The sequence below is a fragment of the Mobula hypostoma genome, chromosome 8 (genome assembly GCF_963921235.1).
Source record: "Mobula hypostoma chromosome 8, sMobHyp1.1, whole genome shotgun sequence".
In the NCBI taxonomy this organism is placed as follows: domain Eukaryota; kingdom Metazoa; phylum Chordata; class Chondrichthyes; order Myliobatiformes; family Myliobatidae; genus Mobula; species Mobula hypostoma.
The window spans coordinates 109,046,358-109,070,353 of record NC_086104.1 but is presented as its reverse complement, the minus strand read 5'-3'; the positions used below and the strand labels follow the sequence as shown (position 1 = coordinate 109,070,353).

The following is a 23,996-nucleotide window of genomic DNA, read 5'->3' as shown; positions in this document are numbered from 1 at the left end:
CATTTTCCTAAACTCCAATGAGTACAGGTCCAGAGCCATCAACTGCTTCTCATGCATTAACCTGTTCATTCCCAAGATCATTCCTTTAAACCTCTTTCGGACCCTCAACAATATCCTTCCTTAGAAATAGTGCCCAAAACTGCTCACAATACTCCAAATGTGGTCTGACCAATGCCTTATAAAGTCAGGGCAATATATCATTGCTTTCATATTCTAGTCCTCTTCTAGTCTTGTTGAGAATGATCTGAAGTTTTTAATACATTTTGTTCACAACTAAGTGCTGGAGACAATTTCTGTGCAAGAACTGGATAAGATGGCTGCACCAGATCAGATTCTTCAGTACCACAACTCTGATTTTTCACAAAACCGCTGGTGCTTCCTTTGCAAAGTTTGACTGTTTCCTCATGATTTTGGTTTTGTTCCTCATTGGCCTATTTTTCCTCATTGGGAAGGATATCTCCTTGATTAAGGAGATTTGATATCTGAAGGTTCATTCCTAAAATGTTGCGACTAGAATTGGATGCAATAGTCATTTAAAATAAACTATTGTAATACGGGCAGAAATTGGTGAGAAAGTACTCAGCAACTCAAACAGCATCTGAGAAGGAAGAAGTGCGAATGTTGTAGGCTGATGACCTGAACTACATAGCAGCTTGGATACTGTCTGCTTGTAGCCTTCAGTTTCTCCCCATAGTCTCATCCCACATTCCAGAGACATTCTGGTATGTGAGCTGCAGGTTACTTCTTAGTGTAGATAAAAGGTAAAAGAATCAAAGGGAAGTTGAAGAGGATATGGGAGAGAGAATGGTGCAGGGCAGAAAGGAGGCACCACTTACTATTACCCACACTGCACCAGAATATGAGGATCCCAGATCAGCCTTTACTGCCACCTCAAGTTCAAGTTGAAGTTTATTGTCATTTCAACTGTACACCACCAAACGAAACAACATTACTACAAATATGTTAACAAATAATAAGGTGCATTTACGATACAAGTTAAAAAGTAAACAGTGCAACACCACTGGCATGTGATACCTGAGGACTCACCAACAGACAATCCATTAGGACGACATCATATGTGACTCAAATGATTGAACTACTGCAACTAAGGAAGGGGGAAACGCGTTCCTGGATTGTTCTAATGGACAGAATGGACTCAAGAACCTCCCATGTCATAATAAGTAATCTTTTACTTTATGAACTGTGAAATCTACGCTCTTTGGCATTTGGATACAGATTCAAGTTGATCATTGTTTTGTGCATTACTATTTGAATGATTTGATTTCTCATATACATACCTTGAACACTTCCACTGTTGGTTTTCATCTGGTGAGAATGGTCTGAAGTTTTTGATGCATTTTGTTCAACACTAAGTGCTGGAGACAATTGCTGTGCAAGGACATGACAAGACAGCTGCACGAGATCAGATTGTTGAGTACCACATTTTTGATTTGCCACAAAATTGCTGATGTTTTTCTTTGCAAAGTTTAACTTCTTTCTTGCAGTTTTGGTTTTGTTTCTCGTGGGCCTATTGTATTGAGAAGGATATCTCCTTGATGAAGGAGATTTGAGGTCCGAAGTTTCACTCTCACTGCTGGTTGTGCTGCTCGGTGTATTGCATTTCACTGCAGCCATTCTAGCTGTAGATTTACAATGTGTAAAATGCTGTGAATTTTGAAATGCCATGCCCATTTCTTCCGTTCCACTTGGAGCATCACTTGCATAGTCGGCATCATCAGATAAGTCTAGACTTCTGCCAGAGCAAACAGAGATGTGTAGGATTTCATCTGTGGGTGGTTGCTGAAGCTGAGACTTCAGGCCATTGCTGTCAGGATCTACACCATATGCTCTAACGTTAGAGACTCCACAATGTTCATTGCTACTTTTGAAATAACCATGCATACTGTGCTTATAATCTACAAGGGGTATTAATCCTGTGTTTGCAAAACTGTGCATATTATGGTCTTTGCCTTCCTGGGTCCCAAAACTTGCTCTGTGGCATGGCAGATTGTCAGAAGTCACTTGTATTATTTTGTCATTTACTTTTTTAAAACCGATGTTCGGGCCTTTTCCACTTTGCATTTTTCTGGGATCTTTGATGTTAGTTAAATTATTCTGCTTCTGCTCTGATTGCTCCTGGGGTAGTTCAGTGCTCCAGTCTAAAGTCTCTGATTTATTCATACTTGGACATTCCTGTTGATTGGTGCTGTTGAAAGGTGGTTGATCATTTGAAGATCCCTGCAAATTGTTTGCCACATTTTGTCCTACTTCTTGGCCTTGGCTTTGCCTTTCCACACTTCCATGAGAAACACTGCTATTTGTTTGACTCTGTGATTCAGGACCAGCTCTAATCAATTGCTGTCTTTCTAGAATATGTAAGCTTAAATCTTTACTTGCATTAGCTCTTCCTTGGGAATCCCCCACAGGACGTACATCTCCTGTTCTACTTTCCTGTACTATTCGTTGACTTCCACTATTTCTTTCATTAGAATATTTGCAAGGCGATTCAACTTTGGTAGATAACTCTGGGACATTTATGTCACTTTGGATACCCTCATCTGTACTATTCTTGATTTCGTCTTGCTTCTCCTTTTGCTTGAGTTCTTTTCTCTTGCTGTTTGTGATGGAGCTACTGGTAGAAACAAACTTCTTCGTTTTAGATTCTACAAGCCCTAGTCTACTAACTTGTTTTTTCAAAGCTGACTGTTTATTAATCTGGAGCTTTTTGTACTCATTGAAGGAGGGCAAGGAAAGCCGGCGTTGATTATAGAACCTAACTTTTTTGGGCAATTGATCCACCGATTCATGATCTGGATTCCTCTTTTGTTCCTTCAGAATATTTTCCTTGTTCTTCTCAAATCGTGCAATACCTTCCCCACGTTTTAGGAAAGACTTCTTTGGAGCCACCTTCACCTCATTTATATCCTGTGGAACCAAAAGGTTTATAATTGCAATTATTTCCCAGAAATGCTCCAGGCATAATAATCCTTTAATATTAAGGTTCTACCAAAATACAATCTTTTGCTGTTGTTTACCTTGCACTTTTCACCCTGTTCTTCTCTAATCCTGTTACCTATCAGTACCATTCCTGCACTGGGATTTCTGCTTTGATGTCAAGTAAGTAGAACCAATGCTCCATAGCTTTGTCACTGCAGTTCCATAAGATTTCTTAAAAGAGATGGATATCTGCCTGAAAGTTAAATAGTTATTTTTGGATCTTCACTCTGAAGGTGCTGGAAATCCAGAATGACGCATACAAAATACTGGAGGAACTCAGCAGGTCAGGCAGCATCTTCTAGCTTATACTCCTTCCCCTTCCCCACCTTCTTATTCTGATGTCTTCTGCCTTCTTTTCCAGCTCTGATGAAGGGTCTTGGCCCAAAACATCAACTGCTTATTCCTTTTCATATATGCTGCCTGACCTGCTGAGTTTCTCCAGCATTTTGTGTGTGTTATGATATATTTTTAGCAACTGCTTCTCAAACTAAAGGAAAATGAGTCCTATATATCAGATTTTCACAACTGCCTCCTGTAAATAGAGGATGTGCGTTACTTACTTTGGGTCTGCCATTGAAATTCCATCAAGTAAAATGACTCTCCAAAGAGTAGTGTAAGCCTCCTACATTCAGGAGTGTGTTAATATTGAGCAAAATCTTATGAAATAACTATTATAATTCATAAATACAAAATTAAGACAGCCTTTGCAATGTAAGTGCGATATTATACACTTAATGCATATGCCCTGTTTTAGCTCTCTTTGTCTTGTTTGAGCCAATTAGACATAAGACTTAAGAGATAGGAGCAGAATTTGGCCATTTGGCCCATTGAGTGTGCTCCACAATTCCATCATGGCTCATTTATTATCTTTCTTAACCCCATTTTCTTCCCTTCTCCCCGTAACCCTTAACACCTTCTCTAATTAGGAACCTATCAACCTCCCTTTTAAAAGTACAAAATAACATAGCCTCCACAGCCACCTGAGGCAATGAATTCCACAGATTCACCGCCTTCTGGGTAAAAAGAATTCCTCCTCACCTCTGTTCTAAAGGGATGGCCTTGTGGCTTAATACAGTGAAATAAATCAGGTGTTGAATCGTGTTGCTGCTTTATTTCACAGACAGGTGAATATACAAGGGAAGTCAAATCAATTCACCCACTCCCCCGCCCTCCCCCAACACCACCATCCTTTCCTCCATCTCCCAATTCTGGAAAAGGTAATAAAGATGACACTTTTTTAAGCTGACTTACTGACATCATCTTTCTTTAATTTTCTGTGCCAAAAAAAACACTAACCAAAAGCCTAGTGATTCCTGCTTCCCTTATCAAATCTCCTCATGTCCCCTTTAGTTTGTTAATTCAGAAAGAGATGTTTGACTCTTGCTTGTTTGGGGTTCACCAACAGGTCTGTCAAAGTTCATCCAAGAGCATATATTTCAGACACATCAATTGGTTCCAAAGTTAAATAGAAACATTCTCATTGCATTTGGTTGTTTCCAAGCTCTAACTCAGTCTTCTGCTACCAACAAAACCCATTCTTCTGCCCACAGCAGCTTTCAATACAACCACAAAAGATGTAACAGCAACTCCCATAGCTTGTAACAGCAAAGTGGCAGAGCTCTCAAACTTCCATCTCTAATTATTGAACTAGTAAACAAGAAAGAGACATTTTGGAATCCCACAAGGGATGGGGAAGTAAGGAAAACTGGACAAAGATGGAGGTAAAAGAGAGTAAATGTTCAAAATTCACAGTAAGTTGATTATCGAAGTGTATATATGTCACCATATACTAATCTAAAATTCACTTTCTTGCAGACATTCAAAGTAGATAGAATGAAATACAATGAAATTAATGGAAAACGAAACTGACAAAGATGGACAAACAACCAACACGCAAAAGAAGACAAACTGCACACGTACAAAAAGAACTAATAATAGTAATAATAAATAAGTAATAAACAATATTGAGAACATGAGTTGTAGATTCCTTGAAACTGAGTCCATAGATTGTGGAATCAGTTCAGTGTATTATCCACGCTGGTTCAGGAGCCGGATGGTTCTAGGGTAATAACTGTTCCTGAACTTGGTGTGGGTCCTGAGGCTCCTGTACCTTCTTCCCGAAGGCAACAGCGAGAAGACAGCATGGCTTGGATGGTGGTGGTCTTTGATGATGGATGCAAAAGGAGCGATTGAAGGCAAAGAAAGTCTGATGCCTCAGAGGCATGATTCAGGTGTGGGTAGATGGTTGGAGAAGTAAAAAAGGGCAATTACATCGGTTAAGTGGATGCCTGGCCAAAAATCTAAAATGGGGATCTTGAAATGAGGGGGTCAGCTGTCAGTGGAATGGAGCAAAAAGCTGAGAGAGTACAGGGTATATGTTATTGTTTTGGACTGTCAGAGAAAGTAACAACGTATGTAAACTGAATGAGTTATAAAAATATATGGGATAACATCAAGCTCTGCCTCTTAACTGCTTGATTGTGGTTAAATACTGAGAAAACCTAAGTTATCATCTTCAGCTGCTCACACAGACTTTGTTGCATCCCTATTGACTTTATCATCCATGCTAAACATTTCCAGACAAAATGGATTAATGATATTCAATTCAACTATACCTTGTGGAAGCATTTTCACAATCTCATTATTCTCTGAATGCCTGTGCGTGGTTTTGTTTAACATGGACAGTTGATACATGGGCAAACATCCACATGGTCCTTGACAGATCACGGTGAGGATCCAGTGGCATGGAGCGCAGGACAACTGGAACACTTCACTGCCATTCTGAGGTGTCATCTTCTTCCATCAGTTCCACTGTTGAGGTCTTGGTTGAATTGCTCTGTCTTCACCATGGCAAGGTGACAATCCTCAGAGAGTTCTCAGTTGCGGTAACTTCTGACTAGGCCAACCTCTTACCACAAATGATGTGCCATCTTATATTCACCACTGACCAATTTAATATTTTATGCATCATCCTTTTTGCAGATCTGACTTTGCCAATTTCTGCTCCAAAACCATCTCGACGCTCAGCAGGGCCTTGTGTGATATATTGCCATCATTAAGAGGGCTGGTGGAGAAGAAACCCCACCCAGAAGGCAGCCGAGAAACTTCAGCAGCTGATTAAGTCATAGCCCATAGTTTAACTGGCAGTCAAATCAGTAAACAAAGTATGATTGTTTCTGAATGTCATTTAGAAATGCTTAAATGCACTGAAAATCCATCAAAATCAAAGAATGTATAACAATTAGGAAACATTGGAAATTTTTCTGTAATTAGTAAATATATTCATCATCATCATCATCAGGTGCCATTCCCAGTTTGAGCTTTGACTGCCATGGCCCACACACTCCTGTTTCGGGTAAAGTGGATCAATTCATTGGTATTCATTTCCAGTTCTCTGGCTGCTGTCTCCATCATCATTTGTCTTTGTCTTCCTCTTGCTTTCTTCCCTTCAATCTTTCCCATAATTACCGTGCATTCTAACTCCTCTTTCTTAATCACATGTCCAATGAAGGTATGTTGCCTTTTCATTATCTCATACATTATTTCTCTTTTTGTGTTTGCTCTGTTCATGACATCCTCATTAGATATTCATTTCGTCCATGATATTCTTTGCATTCTCCTCAAAAACCACACCTCTGCTGCTACAATTCGTTTCCTCATGTTACTAGATATTGTCTAAATATATTAGAAAACTTATTTGGAGCTCTTAACTCAAAACCACCTTATTCAGTTCAATTCACTTAAACAAAATCAGATGCACTTGTAGATTGATGCCTTAAGACTATTCCTGTACATTCAAATGAATGTTGCTATTACTGTGAGTACGTAGCTGGCGCAGCTTTAGGGGACAGAAGCTCCTCTGGAGGTGCTTGGGGAATTTGATCATCTTTGAGTATTATCATTAGACTCAATGAAGAGTTTAATATCAGAGGCCAATCAAGAATCTGTTGATGAAGAACAGCCAGAAAGCCTGGGACTTTACGTTCAAATGGAAATCAAGAAGTTGGCAGCACTTTTGTGGAGAAACGCTCTGAGTTTCATGCAGAACTCCCATAAGTTTCAACCCATAAAATCAAACTTGGATTTTCCCTACTATCTCTATACTTTTGCACATAAAATGGAGACAGAATTATTCACTGTACAAATTCAATCAAGCCAGTGCAAAACAAAATTATGCTGTTTCCAGTCTTATATCTCTGTAACGATCCTTGGCAGTTTTGTGTTTGTTTTTGTGTGTCCTTGTAGCCTGTGTAATTATTTCTTGTGTGGCAGGGTAGAGATACGAGAGGTGATTGATAAGTTCGTGGCCTAAGGTAGAAGGAGTCAATTTTAGAAAACCTAGCACATCTATTTTTCAACATAGTCCCCTCCTACATTTACACACACAGTCCAGCGGTCGTGGATCATACAGATCTTGAACCTCCAAAGAGTGTCCACGGCAGGGGTGATAGATAAGTTCGTGGCCTAAGGTAGAAGGAGATGAGTTATTAACTTCAAACTTTCTGCATAATCACTCAAAGAGTTAAACTGCATGTGCATGTAACGAGAGCTGTATAACTCATCTCCTTCCACCTTGGGCCACGAACTTATCAATCTCCCCTCATACATCTCTAGCAAAGGAGATGTGAGGTGCTCCTTCCCTCCACCAGCCTGCAGGCCACCCTTGGGATAGGTGTAGCACCTGCTTAGCTCCCAATCAGGGTCACATGAAGCCATGGGAGCAGGTAGTGGATGGTCATATGAGCAGCTGGTATATATCACAAGATCGGGTTATACGACCTCTGATGCCACGCAGACAATTTCTGAAGAGTATTGATAATGGCTGGGGTCACCCATCTTGTAAAGACACTGCCCAGAGGAATGCAATGACAAAGAAATTCTGTAGAAAAATTTGCCAGGTAGAATCACAATTGTGGAAAGACCATGATGGCCCACGTCATCGACATGGCATATTATGAATGAGTGAATGAATTATTTCTAGTGGTTTTATATCTATTCGGCCTTCCATCTGCATAAAGTTTACATCATCCTAAATTTTACATGATCTTATAGGGCATCATGCCTCATTCATGCTATACTTTGCTACTCCTCTTTTTGTAACAATTCATCTTTAAAATCATTTTGTTTAAATATATTTTTTGAAGGAATGACACAATACAGAATACATAATGGATTACATTTTCCTCCATTTTGCTTTTATATCTTACCCCTAAACAAACCTCCCCTCACCCGCCCTCCCCAAACATACCATGGTGGCTAATGTATTTACAATACAACAATTCACAAATACGAGTACGGACATTTCACAACTATACCCCCATACTACTTCAAGACAAAGGCCCACACACATCCACAACATGTCAGATGATCCAAAATACACTCATATTTACAATTCATCAACCACCCTGTGAGGTAAATTATAAGCGTGTTAAATGGGAGGCAACTTCCCAAGTACAATCAAATGCCCTCAACTAGTAGGTAATTCCTTAAGACTCCCAAAATATGACAAGAAAGGTCCCCATTTTGAATAGAATTTTTTCACAGACCCCCTCAAAGTGAATTTAATCTTTTCTAATTTCAGAAAAAACATTATGTCCTCTAACCAAGCAGCAGCAGATGGGGGAGCGGCAGATTTCCAGACCAGCAAGATTCTCCTACGGGCCAATAGCGATGTAAATGCAATGATATCCGACTGGCTTGCATTGAAACCCAAAGCATCATCTGCCACACCAAATACAGCTATAATCGAGCAAGGTCTCAGTGTCACCCCCAAAACCTCACTGATAATTTTAAAAACCAGTACCCAATAGCCATCAAGCCGAGGGCAAGACCAAAATGCATGCACTAAACCAACCGAAGAGAAGGAACACCTGTCACAGCCAGCGTCTGTTCCAGGGTATATGTCTGCACGTCTGCCTTTACTTAAATGTACCCTGTATAAAACTTTAAATTGTATGAGCCCCAGTCTAGCACATGATGATGAGAAATGAACCCTATTCAATGCTTTTGCCCAATATTCCTCAGCCAGATCCATACCGACGTCATCCTCCCACCTACTCTTAGTTTTGTTTAGATCTTGAACTCCCAAAGACATCAGTTGAGAGTATAGTAGAGATCAGCCCTTTATCATTAAAGCTAAGAGTGAGTTTTTCCCACAACATAGCAGGTGGTAGATCAGGAAAAGAGGGAAATTTTTCCTTGACAAAGTGGCGAATCTGCAGGTATTTTAAAAAAATGATTATGCGGAAGGCCATACTTACTGCGCAGGTTATCAAAACTATCAAATATGTTATCAGTGTACAAATCCTTAATGCGCATAAGACCATTCAACCCCCATTGTCTAAAAACTGAATGTGGAGGGAAGAAATAGATGGTTTCTATGAATGGGACCAAAACTGAAGCTGATGTGAACTTATAGAGGCAGCGAAATTGATTAAAAATTTTGAGGGTGGAGAGCATGACCGGGTTGGATGTGAATTGAGAGAATTTCAATGGCAAGGAAGAATACACTAAAGCTGGGAGAGACGAGGATGAGACCGTGTCTCAAGCAGGCACCAGTTTATATCTGGCCAGTGGAGCCAGAATAATATCTTTTGAATGTTCGATGCCCAGTAATAATGAATAAAGCTAGGAAGGCCCATTCCACCTACGTCACAACCTCTGTGAAGAGTGCGTTCATTAACCCTTGGGACCTTATTTTCCCAAATAAAGGAGGTTATAGCTTGGTTGACAGATTTGAAAAATAACTTAGATACGAAAACTGGCAAGCACTGGAACAAATAAAGAAATCTGGGAAGTATAGTCATTTTCACTGATTGAATTCTCCCAGCTATAGTGAGGGGTAAACTGCGCCATCTGTCAAAATCAGCCTTCATTTGGCTAACCTGAGGCCTGTAGTCAGCTTCAAACAGAGATGTAAAAGAGTGAGTAATGTGTATTCCTAGGTATACAAAACCATCTTGAGGTAAAGGAAAAGGTAAAGATTCCTGTCGGATCTGTAGGGCCAAATTATTAATGGGAAAGCATTTGCTTTTTTGAAAGTTCAGTTTATAGCCAGAGAAGGCTCTAAATTGACCTAATAATGACACAATAGCAGGACTGCTACCTGCAGGGTCGCTAACATAAAGTAAGAGGTCATCAGCATATAGGGATACACGGTGTTCCACGTCCCCTCTTCTAACACCTTGAAATAATGCAGTTGACTTAAGTGCAATAGAAAGAGGCTCAATTGCAATTGCAAAAAGAAGAGGGGACAGTGGGCAGCCTTGGCGAGTGCCACGTGTTAATGGGAAATAGTCAGATCGAAAATAATTTGTCTGTATACACGCAAAAGGCGAGTGATATAATAGCTTAACCCAGGCTACAAATATTCTGCCAAATCCAAATTTCTCCAAAACACTAAACAAGTATACCCATTCCACTCTATCGAATGCCTTCTCTGCGTCCAAGGAGATAACAACCTCCGGACTCGGAGAACCACTGGGTGAATAAACCATATCAGCCAGTCAACGGATATTTAAATAAGAACAGCGATTTTTAATAAAACCTGTTTGATCATCTGAAATTATCTTGGGAAGGGAGCGTTCTAAACAGCATGCAAGCACTTTAGCCAAAATTTTCACATCCACGTTCAAAAGTGAGATGGGGCGATATGATCCACAATGAGTCGGGTCCTTGTCCTTTTTAAGAAGTGAAATAGATGCCTGTGAAAGAGTAGGGGGTAAGGAACCATTCTCCAAAGATTCCTGAAACACTTCTGGAAGGACCAAAATGAGCTTATCCTTAAATTCCTTATAAAATTCTATCGGATAAACATCAGGGCCTGGGGACTTACCACTCTGCATAGCCATAATGGCATTATTAATCTCTTCCTGCCCAAGAGCCCAATCTCAATTCTCCACCTCCTCTGGTTTAATAGTTGGTATTTCCAAATTACCTAAAAAACGTTCCATATTTGTTATATCTGAGGGAAACTCTGAGGTGTACAGAGAGGAATAAAAAGTTGCAAAGATATTATTAATCTCTTTTGGATTGCTTGTCAAGTTTTGGTGCCTGTCTCTTATCTGGGGAATAAGTCGTGATGCAGCTTGACGTTTCAACTGATGAGCCATAAGCCAGCTCGTCTTGTCACCATATTCATAATAGAAGCCACGTGTCTTAAGAATTAATTGTTCTGATAGATTTATAGATAGAAGATTAAACTTCGCTTGCAAATCAGCCCAGCTTTTATATAATTCCACAGTAGGTGCCTCAGAATATTGACTATCCAGGTCCAAAATAGATTGCGGTAACACTTGCATTTTCTTCCTACTCTCTTTATTGGCATGTGAAGTGTAAGACATTATTTGACCCCTCAAGTAAGCTTTTAAAGTTTCCCAAAGTAAAGAGTATGATACTGACTCAGTTTTGTTAGTCTCGAAGAATGTGTCAATGTTAGCCGATATATAACTACAAAATTTCTCATTGGAAAGCAAAAGGGGGTTAAGTCTCCACACAGGCCGTTCTCTAATGTTTAAAGGAAAACATAGGTCCAGTTTCACGGGCGAGTGATCAGATATAACTATAGCAGTGTATTCAATTTGTCTAATCATTGGTATCAAGGAGTTATCTATAAAGAAATAGCCTAGCCTGGAATAGGAGTGGTGAACATGAGAAAAGAAAGAGAATTGCCTAACCGATGGATTCAAAAATCTCCAAGGATCCATATAACCATTTTGTTGCATAAACAACGAGAAGGCCTTTGCCTTTGTTTAAAATCCATGTCTGTCTTTAAGGTTTTCCAGTTCCATATGTTACGTACCCCGTAACTGGGTTGCCAAACCAGCAGAAATGGACCACTTAGTTGGAGTCTGGATTACTGGAACTAAGAAAGTTTTATTAAAGAAATAAGTAACATAGTACTCTAATAGTAAGGATATAAATGCAACAGGTTAGCAATGAATAAACACACATGTACACAGAACTAGGATAATAGGATCAATCAAGCTCTATCGCAGTCTAGGGGTAAAATGATCAGTCTCAAGTGACACAGAATTCAGTTCAGTTTCAGTTCGCAGTAATCGCTGTCGTGCCTTTGGGGAGAGAGAGAGAAAGAGAGAGAGAGAGAGAGAGAGAGAGAGAGAGAGAGAGAGAGAGAGAGAGAGAGAGAGAGAGAGAAAGCGAATGCTGATATTCAAATCGGATTCAACAGACCTTTGATATTCCTCGCAGTTAGCTTTCGGTGCGAGCCCTTTTTAATGTCTTCTGAGGTCACCGACTTTGACCCCTCCGTTCCGGATACGATCGTTCTTCCGCGGTGAACCCGGCACCCAGGCAAGGGTGGATACACACACCAGGTTCCCGCTGATCGTATCGTCTCAACCTGTGCGTCTATGGTTGGTCCCACGACCAGACCTCCAAAACTCCCACCAACTTGTGGGGGGCACACCGCACTTCCAGGGTCTCGTTATCTCGTGGTGTCGTGGTGTGTCTCTTGCCTTAGCGAACCTGTTCCTTTTATCCCCCTGCTGGGGTATCGCCTGTCCATCAAACTTCAAACAGTTCAGGTTCAAAGCAACCGGTCTCAGACAATACTCGGAACTGTGTCTCCTTTTCGTTAATCCCTCTCGTCTCTCTCTTATTAGCATTTTGAATGCTTCCCCTATTTGTCTCTCTCTTATCTCTTTTATCGGCATCTTCTGATAACTTGGTCACACATAGTTTACTAGAAAACAGTTAAATGAATCATAGAGTCATAGAGCACCCAGCACAGGAGTAGGTGCTTTGGCCCATCTAGTCCTTGACAAAGTGTTATTTTGCCTAAATCAAACCCACACCTACCACCTCCACTGGCAGCTCATTCCACATTCTGAGTGAAGAAAATCCCCCTCTTGTTCCCCTTATATATTTTCCTTTAACCCTTAACCTATAACCTCAAGCTCTATTTTCAACTAATCTCAGTGGAAAAAGCCTGTTTGCATTTACCCTATCTATACTGCTCAATATTTAATATAACTCTCACTCAATGTCAGCAAAAACATAAAGCTGATTTTTGACAACAGAAAGAAGCCAGAGACGCAATGATCCAGTCCTCATTAGGGAATCAGAGGTGGAGAGGGTCAGTAACTTTAAATTCCTTCATGTTACCATATCAGAGGTTCTGTCCTGGCTCCAGCACCTAAGTGCCATCACAAAGAAGGCATGACCGGGTCTCATCTTTTTTAGATGCTTGCGTAGATTTGGTATCTAACTTAAAACTCTGACAAACTTCTATAGATGCACAGTGGACAGTATCCTGACTGATTGCATCACAGCCTGGTATGGAAAATCCAATGCCCAGGAACAGAAAAGTATACCAAAAGTGTTGGATGTAGCCCAGACCATCACAGGCAAAGCCCTCGCCATCACTGAGCACCACCACAAGAATGCAGCATCCATGTTCAAGGACCCATTATGCAGGCCATGCTCTATTCTCGCTGCTACCATCAGGCAGGAGCCTTAGGGCCCACCTCACCATGCTCATGAACAGTTATAACCCTACAACTATCAGGCTCCCTCCTGAGCCAAATAAATAAATAACGCTGAGGACATGAGACATAGAGTCCTTGAAACCTACCCTGGTCCCAGAGTGTGACACCTCTCACTTGTCTGTATTAATTTCCATCTGCTAATTTTCAGCCCATTTTTCCAGCTGGTCCAGATTCTGCTGCAAAGTTTGATAGTCTTTCTCACTGCTCACTATGCCCCTAATCTTGATGTCATCTGTAGATTTGCTGATCCAGTTTACCACATTATCATTCAGATTGTTGATGACAAACAACAAGAAATCTTTCAGTTTTATGTTTTGCAACTCCAAAACATAAAACTAATTGAAAGAAAAACAGGGGAGCCGAGAGATGCATGTCTACTCAGTTTCTCTTCAGTGAGACATGCTGATATGACGTGGTGCATGATGATGTATGCCTTTCACTAACTTTACGTACAACCCAAAATGAATTATGTAAACAAGAAGGAATGCTTAATCAAACAATATATTTACAATATTACTGAAATATTAAATGCACACCAAGACCTGCTCTTGTGCACTCCCGGTTTATCTTGCAACCCAGTTCAATTGCCATGCTTTCATTTGGATAGGCTCTAGGCTTTGTTACCTCTTTTGTATAGTTCTCATTCTGCCCTCTGACAGTTTTCTTCTACTCTCTCACAAAGCTTCCAGCCCTCCTCCAAAGATTCCCTGCTTTGTTGCTAAGCTCAATTTCCACAAGAGCATAACACATAGAAATGGAATTAGGCCACTCGGCCCATTGATTCTGATGACATTCAATCATTGTTGATTTATTATACCTCTGAACTCTATTCTCCTGCCTTCTCCCCATAACCTTTAATGCACTGACTAACCAAGACAAGAACTCATCAGCCTCCACTTTAAATATACTCAATCACTTGGCCTCCATGGCCATCTGTGGCAATGAATTCCACAGATTCATCACCCCCTCGCTAAAGAACTTCCTAATCCATTTAGAGCAGAGATGATTAGGAACTTCTTTAGTTGTGCTAAATCTGAGGCTGTGCTATCTGGTCCTAGACTCACCCACTAGTGGAAATTTCCTCTCTAGCCACCCATCTAGGCCTTTCAATATTCGATAGGCTTCAATGAGATCCCCCCTCATTCTTTTAAACTCCAGTGAGTACAGGCCAAGAGCCATCAAAAACTCCTCATGAGTTAACACTTTCATTCCCTGAATCATTCTCACAAACCTTCTCTGGACCCACTCCAGTGCCTACACATCAGTTTTTAGATAATGGGTCCAAAACTGCTTACAATACTCCAAGGATGGTCAGACCAAATCCATCAGTATTACATCCTTACATTCTAGTCCTCTTGAAATGAATGCTAACATTACATTTGCTTTCCTTACCATCATCCCAACCTGCAAGTTAACCTTCAGGGAATCTTTGCACCTCCGATTTTTGAATTTTTCCCTATTTAGAAAAAAAAGTCTATGCCTTTATTCCTTCTACCAAAGTGCATGACTATACACTTCCCTACATTATATACCATCTGCTGTTTCTTTACTCATTCTCCCAATCTGACCAAGTTCTTCTGCAGACTCCCTGATTCTTCAATACTACCTTATCCTCCTCCAATCTCTGTATCATCAACAAACTTGATCAGAAAGGCATCAATTCCATTATCTAAATCATTAGTGTATAACATGAAAAGAAGTGCTATCAAAACCAACCCCTGCACTACCACTAGTCACTGGCACTTAACCAAAATTGACCTCCTTATTCCCACTCTTTGCCCCCTACCAATCAGCCAATCTTCTACCCATGATAGTATCTTTCCTGTAATCCCATGGGCTCTTATTTTGTTAAGCAGCCTCATGTGCGGCACCTTGTCAAAGGCCTTCTGAAAATCCATATATACAACATCCACTGACTCTCCGTTTCTATCCTGCCTGTTATTTCTTCAAAGATTTCCAACAAATATGTCAGGTAATGTGTCTCCTTAAGGAAACAATGCTGACTTTGGCCTATCTTATCATGTGCCTCCAAGTACCCCAATACCTTATCCTTAATAATGAACTCCAATATTTTCCCAACCACTGAAGTTGGGTTAAGTGGCCTATAGTTTCCTTTCTTCTAGTCTTCTCAGAGAGTGGATGGACATTTGCAATTATCCAGTCCTCTGGAACCATTCCAAAATCTAGCAATTCTTGAAAGATCATTACTAATGCATCCACAATCTCTTCAGTTACATCTTTCATTACCCAGGGGAGTAGATCACCTGGTCCAGATGACTTATCTACCTTCAGACCTTTCAGCTTCCCAAGTCCTTCCCCTTAGTGCCTTCTGACACTTGAACTTCTGGCGTACAGCTATTGTCTTCCTCAGTGAAGACTGATGCAAAATACTTATTAAGTTCCTCTGTCATTTCTTTGTCCCCCATTACTACCTCTCCAGCGTCACTTTCCAGTGGTCCAATGTCCACCCTTGCCTCTATTTTACTCTTTAACTTTCTGAAAATACTTTTTGTATCCTCTTTGATATTATTGGCTAGCTTACCTTCATATTTCACCTTTTGTCTCATGTTGTTTTTGTTACCGTCTGTTATTTTTAAATGCTTCCCAATCCTCTAACTTCCCACTATTTTTTACTATATTATATGCCCTCTCTTTTGCTTTTATGTTGTCTTTGACTTCCTTTGTCAGCCTCAGTTATCTCATCTTTCCTTTAGAACTTATTGATCTTTGGGATATATCTATCCTGCACCTTCCAAATTGCCGCCAGAAACTTCAGCTTTTGCTGTTCTGTTGTCATCCCTGTTAGTTTTCCCTTCAATCAACTTAGGACGAGTCCTTTCTGATGCCTCTGCAATTCCCTTTACTCCACTGTAATACTGATACATCTGAATTTACCTTCTTCCTCCCAAACTGCAAGGTTTATTCTATCATATTATGATCACTGTCTCCTCAGGGGTCCTTTACCTTAAGCTTCCTAATCAATCTATTTCATTATACGACACCCAATCCAGAATTGGCCCTCCCCTAGTGGGCTCAACCATAATGTGCTCTAAAAAGCAATCTTGTACACATTCTACAAACTTACCCGCTTGGGAGCCATTACCTATGTTCCAATGTGTTCTTGCTTGTAAAAATTGTGTTTAATATATGTTTTCCATCTGAATGCTGCTCATATGTTACTTTTGTAAGAGGTGTAAAACAGCATCCTTTCTGTCAAATCCTGCAGCGAAGTGAAGTGGAGTCAACTTTCTGCTAGCATGTCCTTTGCATTTCACATCACCATTTCTGCAATCCGTGAATAGCTCTTACCCTGAATTGTTTGCAGGGCCACCTGCTGCTGTCCCCATGCCAGGACCATGACACTGCCACTAGCAAATCCCTGTCGAAAGTTGGAACCATGGTCATGATCAAAAATACGGGCCCGGGTCCAAGCTGCTCGGAGAAAATCTGCTATGTTCCTTCTTTGCTGTTTTTCCTTGAACCTGTGCGTACATGCACTTGCATTTCTGACTCTGACTTTCTGTGTTACAGACACCATATAAAACAAAGCAGATTTTGTACAATACACATTGATCAGAAGGTCAAAGGGTATGGAGGTTGACTGTATAAAATCCAGTTGTTCAAGAGCAATATTGAATAGTGCACAGATTTCAGCAGGTCATATAGTCTAATCCTGCTCCAATTTCCAAAGTTCTCTCTTTCCAGCTAAACCCGGGAATTCTCACTTCCCATTAATTGCTAAGACTCCTGCAGTCTGACATAACTTTAAAATCTAAAGCATGCAACATCAGTTACGTAAAGTGGCGACCTGGAGGAACTGGGTCATGTGACAAGAAATAGCATTTTGCTGTGTACAGAAACATAGAAACATAGAAAATAGGTGCAGGAGTAGGCCATTCAGCCCTTCGAGCCTGCACCGCCATTTATTATGATCATGGCTGATCATCCAACTCAGAACCCTGTACCAGCCTTCCCTCCATACCCCCTGATCCATGTAGCCACAAGGGCCATATCTAACTCCCTCTTAAATATAGCCAATGAACTGGCCTCAACTGTTTCCTGTGGAAGAGAATTCCACAGATTCACCACTCTCTGTGTGAAGAAGTTTTTCCTAATCTCGGTCCTAAAAGGCTTCGCCTTTATCCTCAAACTGTGACCCCTCATTCTGGACTTCCCCAACATCGGGAACAATATTCCTGCATCTAGCCTGTCCAATCCCTTTAGGATTTTATACGTTTCAATCAGATCCCCCCTCAATCTTCTAAATTCCAACGAGTACAAGCCCAGTTCATCCAGTCTTTCTTCATATGAAAGTCCTGCCATCCCAGGAATCAATCTAGTGAACCTTCTTTGTACTCCCTCTATGGCAAGAATGTCTTTCCTCAGATTAGGGGACCAAAACTGCACACAATACTCCAGGTGCGGTCTCACCAAGGCCTTGTACAACTGCAGTAGTATCTCCCTGCTCCTGTACTCGAATCCTCTCGCTATAAATGCCAGCATACCATTCGCCTTTTTCACCGCCTGCTGTACCTGCATGCCCACTTTCAATGACTGGTGTATAATGACACCCAGGTCTCGTTGCACCTCCCCTTTTCCTAATCGGCCACCATTCAGATAATAATCAGTTTTCCTATTTTTGCCACCAAAGTGGATAACTTCACATTTATCCACATTAAATTGCATCTGCCATGAATTTTCCCACTCACCCAACATATCCAAGTCACCCTGCATCCTCTTAGCATCCTCCTCACAGCTAACACTGCCACCCAGCTTCGTGTCATCCGCAAACTTGGAGATGCTGCATTTAATTCCCTCATCCAAGTCATTAATATATATTATAAACAACTGGGGTCCCAGCACTGAGCCTTGCAGTACCCCACTAGTCACCGCCTGCCATTCTGAAAAGGTCCCGTTTATTACCACTCTTTGCTTCCTGTCTGCTAACCAATTCTCCACCCACATCAATACCTTACCCCCAATACCGTGTGCTATAAGTTTGCACACTAATCTCCTGTGTGGGACCTTGTCAAAAGCCTTTTGAAAATCCAAATATACCACATCCACTGGTTCTCCCCTATCCACTCTACTAGTTACATCCTCAAAAAATTCTATGAGATTCGTCAGACATGATTTTCCTTTCACAAATCCATGCTGACTTTGTCCGATCATTTCACCGCTTTCCAAATGTTCTGTTATCACATCCTTGATAACTGACTCCAGCAGTTTCCCCACCACCGACGTTAGGCTAACCAGTCTATAATTCCCCGGTTTCTCTCTCCCTCCTTTTTTAAAAAGTGGGGTTACATTAGCCACCCTCCAATCCTCAGGAACTAGTCCAGAATCTAATGAGTTTTGAAAAATTATCACTAATGCATCCACTATTTCTTGGGCTACTTCCTTAAGCACTCCAGGATGCAGACCATCTGGCCCTGGGGATTTATCTGCCTTCAATCCCTTCAATTTACCTAACACCACTTCCCTACTAACATGTATTTCCCTCAGTTCCTCCATCTCACTGGACCCTCTGTCCCCTACTATTTCTGGAAAATTATTTATGTCCTCCTTAGTGAAGACAGAACCAAAGTAATTATTCAATTGGTCTGCCATGTCCTTGCTCCCCATAATCAATTCACCTGTTTCTGTCTGCAGGGGACCTACATTTGTCTTTACCAGTCTTTTCCTTTTTACATATCTATAAAAGCTTTTACAGTCCGTTTTTATGTTGCCTGCCAGTTTTCTCTCATAATCTTTTTTCCCCTTCCTAATTAAGCCCTTTGTCCTCCTCTGCTGAACTCTGAATTTCTCCCAGTCCTCAGGTGAGCCACTTTCTCTGGCTAATTTGTATGCTTCTTCTTTGGAATTGATACTATCCCTAATTTCTCATGTCAGCCACGGGTGCACTACCTTCCTTGATTTATTCTTTTGCCAAACTGGGATGAACAATTGTTGTAGTTCATCCATGCAACCTTTAAATGCTTGCCATTGCATATCCACCGTCAATCCTTTAAGTGTCATTTGCCAGTCTATCTTAGCTAATTCACGTCTCATACCTTCAAAGTTACCCCTCTTTAAGTTCAGAACCTTTGTTTCTGAATTAACTATGTCACTCTCCATCTTAATGAAGAATTCCACCATATTATGGTCACTCTTACCCAAGGGGCCTCTCACGACAAGATTGCTAATTAACCCTTCCTCATTGCTCAAAACCCAGTCCAGAATAGCCTGCTCTCTAGTTGGTTCCTCGACATGTTGGTTCAAAAAACCATCCCGCATACATTCCAAGAAATCCTCTTCCTCAGCACCTTTACCAATTTGGTTCACCCAATCTACATGTAGATTGAAGTCACCCATTATAACTGCTGTTCCTTTATTGCACACATTTCTAATTTCCTGTTTAATACCATCTCCCACCTCACTACTACTGTTAGGTGGCCTGTACACAACTCCCACCAGCGTCTTCTGCCCCTTAGTGTTACGCAGCTCTACCCATATCGATTCCACATCTTCCCGGCTTATGTCCTTCTTTTCTATTGCGTTAATCTCTTCTTTAATCAGCAACGCCACCCCACCTCCCGTTCCTTCATGTCTATCCCTCCTGAATATTGAATATCCCTGAATGTTGAGCTCCCATCCCTGGTCACCCTGGAGCCATGTCTCTGTGATCCCAACTATATCATAATCATTAACAACAATCTGCACTTTCAATCCATCCACCTTATTACGAATGTTCCTTGCATTGACACACAAAGCCTTCAGGCGCTCTTTTACAACTCTCTTAGCCCTTTACGATGAAAAGTAACCTGTATACCTGGGGATCTTGTTGAAATAACTCTGAATCCACCTTAAGTTGTTCTTCAACAAAATCTTCAAAAGTCTTTTGCTTTTCATCAACTCCAGGCCTGATAGGTCTAAAAGGAAAAGCAGTTGTAGTTAGTGTTGTGGCTGTTTATTTCAATATATCTTCTTGTTTTAGACCTTTAATGCACTAAATTCCTGCCAATTGTAAGGATTATTGAAATAAAATCAGAAAGTGCTGAAAATGCTCAGCAGGTCAGGTAACATCTGTAAAAAGGAAAAGAGTTAACATTTCTGGTAAAGGCTTATTTATATTCTATACCCCTTTTCTGTCCTCACCAGTGTCCATGAGACCCATGTTGTGAGTAACCATGCAAGTTAGGATAAAGCACCGGCAACTAGAGTTCTTAACCATTGATCCCAGGATCTGAGATCAAATCTAATCATCTCACAATTTAAATTCAAATAATTAAATAAAATTTGGATATTTTTTGAAGCTCTAGCCTTAGAAATGGTTGCTTTGCGAACACTGGTTTGTACAATGCTATTTGAATCAATAATGCCTTTCAGGAAAGGAAATCTATCATCAGGAGAACATCAGAATATTGGAAATATAGAGAACATCAATATTGGAGCATTGGAATGGAATAGGAGCCTTCATATGATCATGGCTAACCTACACCAAGCCTCATCTTTTCTTCTGTTCCAGTTCCCCAAAGCCCTCAGAGCCCCTGGCTTTCAAAAACCTATCTACTTCTTCCTTAAGTAGCCCGAATGATTTAAACATGAGAAAGTCTCCTCAAAATTAATCAGTAAACTCAAAGACCCCTTTGTGCAATTGGATCCTAGATTTCCTCACTTGTAGACCCCAGTCAGTCCGGATGAGCAAAAACGTCTCCTCCGTAATCTCCATCAGCACAGGAGCACAGTAGGGATGTGTCCTTAGCCCCCCGCTCTGCTCACTTTACACCTGTGACTGTGTTGCAAAGTACAGCTCCAAAACCATATACAAGTTTGCTGCTGCCAACACTGTTGTGGGCTGTATCAAAGGGGGTGATGAATCAGCATGCAGGAGGGAGACTGAAAATTTGGTTGAGTGGTGTCATAGCAACAACCTCTCACTCAATGTCAATAAGACCAAAGAACTGATTGTAGACTTCAGGGGAGGGAAACCATTAGTCTATGAGCCAGTACTCATCACAGGATCAGAGGTGGAGAGAGTCAGTAAATTTAAATTCCTGGGTGTCACTATCTCAGTAAACCTGCCCTGGACTCATCATATAAATATAATTCCAAAGAAAGCACGACAGCGCCTCTACTTCCTCAGGAGTCTGTGGGGATTCGGCATGTCATTAAAAACCTTCGCAAACTTCTATAGATGTGAGGTGGAAAGTGTGCTGACTGGCTGCATTATGGCCTGGTATGGGAACACCAATGCCTTTGAGTGGAAAATCCTACAAAAAGGTAATGGATTTGGCTCAGTATGTCGCAGGTAAAACCCTCCCAACCGTTGAGCACAGCTATATGAAACATTGGCATAGGAAAACAGCATCAATCATCACAGATCCTCACCACCCAGAGTAATGCTCTTGTCTCTCTGCTGCCATCATGTAGAAGGTACAAGAGCCTCAGGACTCGCACCACCAGGTTCAAGAACAGTTACTATCGTCAACCATCAAGCTCTTGAGTAAAAAGGGATAACTACACTCACTTAAGGACTTTTCTTTATCTTATTTATTGTTATTTATTTATATCTGCATTTGCACAGTTTGTTGTTCATTGATCCTGTTTATAGTTACTGTTCTATCGATTTGCTGAGTATGCCCACAGAAAGACTCTCAGTGTTGTATGTGGTGATATGTATGTATTCTGATAATAAATTTTGACTTTGACTTTGAAAGTCTGCAGATGCTGGAAATCCAGCATAACACTCACAAACGCTGGAGGAACTCACCAGGGCGGGCGGCGTCTATGGAAAAGAATAAACAGTCAACATTTCAGGTCTGGACCCTTCTTCAGGACTGGAAAGGAAGGGGGAAGATCCAAGAATAAAAAGATAGGGGGAGGGGATGGAGGATAGGTGAAGCTAGGTGTGTAAGAAAGGTAAAGGGCTGGAGAGGAAGGAATCTGATGAGAGAGGAGAGTTGACCATAGGAGAAGAGGAAGGAGGAGGGGACCAAGAGGGAGGTGATAGGGAAGTGAGAACAGATAAGAGGCCAGAGGAGCAGAAGTAGGTCAGCTGGCTGATCGAGTCTGCTCCGCCATTCAATCATGGTTGATCCTTTTTTTCTCTCCTTCTCAACCCCGGATCCCAGCCTTCCCCCATAACTTTTGATGCCATGTCCAATCAAGAACCCATCAATCTTTGCCTTAAATACACCCAATGACCTGACCTCCACAGCTGCATGTGGCAACAAATTCCACAAATTCACCACCCTTTGGCTAAAGAAATTTTTCCGCATCTCTATTTTAAAGGGCACCCCTCTATTCTGAGGCTGTGCCCTCTTGTCCTCGACTCTCCCACCACTTGTCCTCGACTCTCCCAATTGTGTGCATATGACTCAGATTTTACACCAAATAAACTGGATGCTAGATTTAAGGACTGGACAGCTAAAGGAATAACAGCTATTTGCAATATAATGAAAGAAGGAACACTGTTCAGTTTTGAAATGCTCAAAGACAAACACTTATTAGAAAAACAAGACTTTTATCGATATTTACAGATGCGACAGTATGTTAATAGGATGGTTAAAAATGTAACCAAGGCAAGTACATGTCTGATAGAGCTATTTAGAAAAGCATATAATTCAGACAAAGGTAGTAGAATAATTTCAAGCATGTATAAGGGTTCGTCAAATCTTAAAACACATTTGACTTCATACATTAAAACAAAATGAGAGAAGGAAGGAGGGATAATAATATCTGAGGAAGACTGGACAATAATATGGAGGTATCAATGAAAGTGTACCAGTTCACAGAAATGGAGGGAGTTCAGGTGGAAAAACTTGATAAGATATTTTATTACACCCTCTCAGAAATCCCATTATGATAGTAACCTCCCTGTTTGCTGGAGAAATTGTAGAAATCAAAATGCAAACCATTACCATATTTTCTGGGATTGCCCCGTTATCAAAGACTATTGGAGTAGGATACATAATGCCCTACAAGACATCTTTAAATGTGAAATACCCTTAGAGAGTAAGACCATATATTTTGGGTATATACCTCAAGAATGGTTGAAAAGAGATAAATATTTAATGAGTATACTGCTGGTGGCTGGTAAAAAGACTCTCACCAGGAAATGTTTATCACAGGAGTGCCCAACTATAAATGTATGGATGGAAATTACAATGGACATTTACAAAATGGAGAAGATAACAGCATCTGTTAATCATAAGCTGGAACAATTTGATTCATACTGGAAAAAAATGGTTTAACTACATAACACCCCATAGGCCTGATTTTATTCTTACAAGTCAATAAATATGTTGTAAAAAAAAACCACTCCCTACTCTGTACATAGTTTTCTTCTTTCGATTGTTCTTTCTTTCCTCTCCTTTCTATAAGTGTATACCTCAGATAAATATTATGTGGAGATTTGTGACAAATATGATTATATGATATATATGTACAGTATCCAAAGTACATCTTATGGAAATGTTTGTTTGATGATGAAATTCAATAAAAAATAAA

The 23,996-nt window shown here is 40.7% G+C and overlaps 1 protein-coding gene across 1 annotated transcript in view; it reads right to left on the bottom strand.

Annotated features, from left to right (window-relative positions):
• Positions 1–23,996, bottom strand: part of LOC134351179 (centromere protein J-like) — a 434,406-nt gene that overhangs the window by 369,831 nt on the left and 40,579 nt on the right. The window contains exons 6-7 of the mRNA XM_063057290.1: positions 20,317–20,416; positions 1,299–2,925 (exon numbers count right to left, since the gene is read on the bottom strand). Coding sequence (XP_062913360.1) covers positions 1,299–2,925; positions 20,317–20,416 — 1,727 coding nt within the window. The remainder of the gene's footprint in view (positions 1–1,298; positions 2,926–20,316; positions 20,417–23,996) is intronic.